Consider the following 6,251-nt stretch of genomic DNA (forward strand, 5'->3'; position numbering starts at 1 on the left):
AGATCTCACATTAAAACATTAAAACAAAAAACAAACAAACAAAAACAACAACAACTATTCATCACTGTTGCTGTAAAGGCTGCTGCAGTGTGATTAATGTCGTCATTACAATCATTCCAAGGTTCTTGGATCATTCTAGCTTTCTAGTCCATATTATCCAGATGATCTGAAATGCAGTGGAAAGCTCTTCCTCTAACCACATTTAATCACTCTTCAGGCTCTGCAGTACACGTCATACTTTAACTTCATCCCCAGTTTAGTTCCTGCTATATGTTCTTCAAATGCTTTGTCCATTTTCTCATTCTGATCTTCATTGAAAAGACTCTTCCAGTCACTTACACCACCTTCAAAGAAGCAAAGAAATTATTGGAGGGAAAATAAATAAATAAAAAATAAAAAGCATAAGGTCCTGTCTGGAGGCCGAACTGGGTTTCTGCTCCCTTGTCAGCTTCTGGTTTTATCCAGTGACTCCTTTAATGTAAAATGTAGAAATAGATTCTGACAACCAGGTTAGCCCTCTCGTATCTGCATCACCTACACTACACTACAAAAGTAGTTTTCTGATATTTTGCTTCTCTGTATTACTGATTCTTGGATTCTTGTCTTTTCTCTAACTTGTTATCATGAACAAGGCATTGACAGAGGCCCTTTCAGGGGACTTACACTCTCCCAAAAACTCAGGCTGAGTTTGGCCCAGTTTTTCTTTCTTTTAAAAAGTCAGCCCACTCCAGGTGAGCATCTGGTGGCTGAAGAAGACTCAGTGAAGAAGACTCGTGGCCCATAGAAGGAAAGTAGTTCAGACACAAGACCACTCCTTCCTGCCAGTCATCTGTGGGCCTCTAAAATTTGCTGTGTGGTGTTGCTTCTCCCATGATGGCTGCAGCCTCTTCCTCACAAATGCTCCTTGACTTGTTCTTGACAGTGTGATGTTTCTGCCTCTGGACCTCTTGGAGCTCCCTACCTTTGCGAAAGAGAATGCTGCCCAGTGCCCCATGGGTCTTCAGCGAGTTTTCCTTCATGGACTGGAAGCTGCTCCTCTCTACCACACCCTGAAGCTCTTCCTCAGTCAGAGAAATCCCAAAGAAGGCAGCGATGTTTTTCACTCCCAGGGCCCGATTCTGAAGAGTGGAAGGCAACATACCACATGACACTCAAACAACTTACATTGGTTTATTTTTCAAGGTGTTTTCAAGGCCCTGCATACCTCTGTTGGCAGTATATATAGAGTATTCAGAGTTTATCAAGACGAATGGCGTGTAGTATTTCTATTCTCCGTTATTATTTCAGATAAGATACGAGCTGTATTCCTATAGATTACAGAAGGTTGTATATGGTTTACAGTTGAGCCAAATCTACAGTGTTTGGAGCTATAAAAGTTCCAAAAAGGAATTACTGGGGATTTTGATTTACAGTGATTTGGGCTTATACTGCAGCTAAAGAGAAAACAAGAATCTTGTTCGCACACGCAGACAAATATATATAAAAAGGTTTTTAAGCTGGAATTTCATCTTGCCTCCTCCTAAAACAAGAATCTGTCTCATACCATGTCATGCAGTTTGAATACACCGTATGAATATAATGATTTATTGGTTTAGGAACAATTGTTCTTTGAAGTATAAAATACTTTTTACCATTGGTAACCTCACCTCTTTTAGTTCTTCATAAGTTATTGTCATAACATTTTCATCCTCAGCATACTTGTTCCATTCAGAAAGATAATTAAAGTAGGATCCCCAGGGCACTAAATAAAACAAAATAATCCTAAGATGAAGAATAAAATAATATTAGACAAGCTCCTTATGATATTAAACAATTTTTTGTCCTTAGGTTGATCCCATGCCATGGCCATTATGTCTGTGCCAGAGTTCACCCTCTTCTGGAGTATTTATGGGGTTTTGTTCCAGACTGTTCCAATCTCTGTCATAGTCTCTGGACCAAAGCTGGCTCTGTGGCTCTGAAGGGTCTGCCTCCACACCAGGGCTAGCAAGGGAACTGGGGGTCTGGCTCAGAACCTCTGCAAACACCTCCACAGAAAAGCTCCTCTCTAGTGTGGCTGGTTTTAAGCAAATCCTGCCTTGTCTTCTTCTTTCAATTTCTGTGCAACAAAATTTCTGTGCATTCTGTGCATTTCTGTGCAACACAAAAACTGAAGAATTTATTCAGTTTTTAAACTAGTGGGATTCTTTTTTTTTTTTTCTTTTCTTTTTCTTTTTGTTCAGTTTGGCAATTTGGTGTAGAGATGTCTGTGTGAGCACAAGATAATGGACAGTGGAGGCAAGGGGTGAAGGGGATCCAAGAGCGAGATAAGGAGGAACTGCTTCTTCTAGCAAAAATAACACTTTGTGCAAGTTAAAGCAGTTTGTGTAAGTGCAGTTCTGGTGAATATCTGTCTTCAGTCAGTAAGACAAATACTGTAAAATTCACTTTAAATTTCTCACTTTCTTTCCTTAATCCCTGCTCTGTTTGCTGTAAACTAAAAAAATGAAAGTGAATATGATTTACAAAATGCAAGGTTTTCACACAAAGTCAAAGCATTGAATAAGTAACATAAAAGAATATACTGTACTTTTCTCTGTCATGAAAGCTATGAAGAAATCGTCCCAGGTCTCATAGGAGGGCAGAACAGACATGCCATTGGAAAAATGATAAAAAGATGTAGCCACATCTTTTGGATTGCGAATCAACAGCAATATCTACAAAATAAAAATATTTTATTTCTACAGTGAAAAATAACAAACCATAGTATGAAAAAAAAAAAAATAGTCTACTTTAGAATTGGAGTCTGGGGAATTTTTCTAGTATGTCATACACTATTTGCAGTAGTAACATTTTTTTTCTAAATCCAGTAAGTGAAGTATTTTGTGAATGTGATTTATTTTGTGAATGTGAAGTACCTTGTGAATGTGATTGCCTATAGTTATCAAAATATCTTTTCCAGATTAATCAAATTAATTATGCAGAATCTAAATATGATTTGCTCAACAAGTATTATTCATCATTTAGATAATGAGGAAAAAATCACACAAATACAAATCCTCCCCAGAACTAAACACATTTGTGACAACATTGTGGAAAGCCTTCCATAGGAAGTTGTGTAGAAATACATTTTTTACTGCTGGAGGGTTTGTTTCCCCCCACATCCACGTTGTGGTTACTGACACAAACATGTCAGTAAGGATGAACTGAGACTGACTGAGATAAGTGGTAGTTATTAGTCAAGTAAAAACGGCCAGGCTAAACACTACATAAGTACAAGAATGATTTTGAAATTTGGCCTAAAAGCACTAAAATGGCTTTCAAAAACATTTGTAGGAGTGTTTGCTTACAAAACATTCAAATGATCACTCACCTTGGCTTTATTTTGGAAGACAGACCTGGGAAGATTGTCAGGAAGGAGATGAGTAAATATAACTCTTCGAGAAGGTAACTTGTTCATTCGCTTTATTAAAAATTGGAAGGAGGAAAGTTCAATTACTACAAGTATTCTGTTCCATTGGCCTGTGATAAAATATTACTCTGCTAAATTTATCAACAGGTTTTGGCTGATCAGAAGCATTTATGCTTTATGAGTGTTGTCCTGGGATCTTAATATGTTCTGTTAGACAAGGTATGAAACTGAAAGGTAACATGCAGAATCTAACTGGGAGCATGGGAAAGCTGAATGATCCCAAGAGAGAAAGGGGAATAAAGAAGAGGTAGTAGAAAAGACAAAATCATTCTTTCAATATTTAACTTTTCATGAAACTCTTCATAAATACAGAAAATGCTACACTGAATTTCTGTAGTGCTTGTCTTTCTAATGAGTATGTGCTCCTCTCAAGCCCTGTAGAATGTCCCTTTATCCCTTAGCATTTGGCAACATAAATGTGTTTCAACCTGGCCAGATGCAGCCTACACAGACATGGAAGAGTTCTTATCAAAGAGTGGAGTATTTCACATGCCATATATTCAGTGTTTGAAGGACCAAATTTTTACAATTTTAATAAGTATTCTGTGCCCACCTCATATTTCCCAGTATCTCCAACTTCAAGGTAGGGGAATTCTTCTAGGTCTTCATCATTAATACTTTCTTCATTCTGCATTTTCTTTTCAAATGTGGCTACCAGATCACTTAAGATCTGACCTACCCAGTTTGTACCTGAAAGGGGAAGAATACAGAATTGCTTGTAAAGCCTTGAGAAAAAAGCAGAAGTGGATCTGCCAGCAGCCAGGAGCTAGGCAGTACTACCAGGTGAGTTGCCTGCTCTTCTTTCATGTGATACAATATCACAACTAACTGTCTGGACAATCACCTCTCAGGGCCCTACCTTTGCCCCTTAGAAGGTTACACTTCTCCAACTTAGATGGCTAAATACATCATAAATTAACTTGTAAATTGTAAAATAACTAATAAAGGAGAAGAACCACTGATTCAAATATGCAAACATGCATTAATTTTTTTTTTTTTTTTTTTTTTATTGTTGCAAGTGGGAATAGGGGTGGTAAACCTGTACCTCAAAACCTAGTATATTACATATGTTTTCTGATGTGCTGCACAGGATTATCTTGGGTGGAAGGACAGGTCACAGAACTTTAGCATAGTTGCATTACTAGATCCAAAAATTGTGCTGTGTATGCTCATTTTCTTTACCAATATGTAATATCTAAAAAAATGTCTGAAATATTTCATATATATATATATATGATATATTTTTCACAATGTAAAAGAGAACCTTTAGAGAACTCTCATGTTTAGGTTACCATTTCCTTACCTGTGGACACTGGGTTCCTACATCTTTGTCATTAGAGTTTAAGAACTGCATTTTAGTGTATAACATGTCTTCAAATAGAAAACATGCTAAAAATATAGCCAAAACGTTATAAACCTGTTAACCGTGGCTATCTGCTGTAAGGCACTGTGAGCCCTATTACCGAAGGAGTAAAATAGCTATATTAAAATGGATATGACACATCCAAGAGCCAGCATAGAGTGTTTTCAGGGAGAAGCAGCAAAGATGTAGGGTAAACTAGCAACCCCAGAAAAGAACTGCTCTTGATCTCCCAATAAAAATCCATGTGACCACTGTCAAGTGTTGCAACATAATTTTTGATAGTCATGGATTTTAGATATTCTTGAAATTTATGAGAAAAAAATAATAATAATAATATGTAACACTGCATGTGAAGGCAATAATGGGTTCATTCTATGTAGAAATACAAAGCTACTATCTTTACAAACATAACTGCAAGAGCAGATCCTGCAATATCAGGAAATCTAGGTGCCCCCTGTTTGAGAATTACATTTTTATTCTTTTCAATTTGTGCATATAAATTTGTAAGTACAAAAATTAAAGATAACAAAAGCTTTACATGCTATAGCTAAGAAAAATCAGATGTCTTTCTCAGTCATTTGCAAAATTCCCATATAATGTCCTCATAATTAGCTTTGTTGTGTTTTTTTTTTAGAAAAAAAAATGTTCTACATTTTTTTCTCTAAAAATTGTAAATAGAATCTACTTATTTGATATCACATAAATTCATTTACAAAGAAAGCAAACTATATTCACCAGATTTAGGGTATCCTGCCAAAATGACATCATCACTTCTGGCTTCAAGGGACTCCATAGCTTTAAACACTTCAGGACTGCAAACAGTAACAGGGTAGAGAATCCCCTTGTAAGAAAAAAGCAGTTCATCACGATCCATAGTGTTAGCAGCAACCATTGCCTTATCTACCACATCAATAAATTTCTTCCTGGGCTTTTCCATTCTTCTCTGCCTCACACACAGGCTCCGTCACAGTGAGAAATGCTACATGGAAAGAGAGCCACGGTGTGCCTTTTAATAGGGCTTTTAATTTCTTGGGTTTTGGCGAGGAGGAGGTGCGGGGGGGAGTGGAGGGGTGCTTGTAAGCAATAATTAACTACTCTTTGAAAGTGAAAAAAAAAAAAAAAAAAAAAAAAAACTTAACTGCAGACAAAGACCTTAAGTCACTTGAACCCTTTGGTATCAACAGAACATGGATGTAACTAAACGAGAAAAACAAGCAAATGTAATTGCATCCTGGGTTAAAGGGTTTATCTAACTCAAAAATATCATATGCCAAAAATATGCAAATAATCACAGCACAGAGTTTATAAACAAAGTACATCAAGATAGAAGAAGGACACGAATTACAGGCTGGGGTTTAACTGGCATAAGCACCATAAGCACATTCCTTGTGGCTGATCTGCTCTTATCAGCATTCATTCTGCTGGGCTGGGATATTTTCT

The 6,251-nt window shown here is 36.8% G+C and overlaps 1 protein-coding gene across 2 annotated transcripts; it reads right to left on the reverse strand.

The window, feature by feature from the left end:
* Positions 1-158: 158 nt before the first annotated feature.
* On the reverse strand, positions 159-5,813 carry LOC118164076 (sulfotransferase 6B1-like). Of its 2 annotated transcripts, none has more exons than XM_035321364.1 (7): positions 5,547-5,813; positions 4,002-4,138; positions 3,350-3,439; positions 2,548-2,693; positions 1,647-1,761; positions 962-1,118; positions 159-344 (listed from the first exon to the last, which is right to left on the reverse strand). In XM_035321364.1, the coding sequence occupies exons 1-7, from the start codon at positions 5,746-5,748 to the stop codon at positions 214-216; spliced, it is 978 nt and encodes a 325-aa protein (XP_035177255.1). In that variant the 5' UTR covers positions 5,749-5,813; the 3' UTR covers positions 159-213. The 2 variants fall into 2 exon arrangements, with proteins under 2 accessions (XP_035177255.1, XP_035177256.1); XM_035321365.1 differs by having other exon boundaries at positions 1,647-1,741; positions 2,567-2,693; positions 5,547-5,812.
* Between the last annotated feature and the right edge of the window lie 438 nt (positions 5,814-6,251).

Source organism: Oxyura jamaicensis, chromosome 3 (genome assembly GCF_011077185.1).
Source record: "Oxyura jamaicensis isolate SHBP4307 breed ruddy duck chromosome 3, BPBGC_Ojam_1.0, whole genome shotgun sequence".
Classification (NCBI taxonomy): Eukaryota; Metazoa; Chordata; class Aves; order Anseriformes; family Anatidae; genus Oxyura; species Oxyura jamaicensis.

Excerpts from the sequence above, each read along its gene's own strand:
- LOC118164076 (XM_035321364.1), bottom strand. The coding sequence starts at position 5,748 with ATGGAAAAGCCCAGGAAGAAATTTATTGATGTGGTAGATAAGGCAATG. Across the intron at positions 3,440-4,001 it reads GAGATACTGGGAAATATGAG|CGAATGAACAAGTTACCTTC; the intron begins GTGGGCACAGAA and ends TTTTTAATAAAG. Across the intron at positions 345-961 it reads CAGCATTCTCTTTCGCAAAG|GTGGTGTAAGTGACTGGAAG; the intron begins GTAGGGAGCTCC and ends GCTTCTTTGAAG.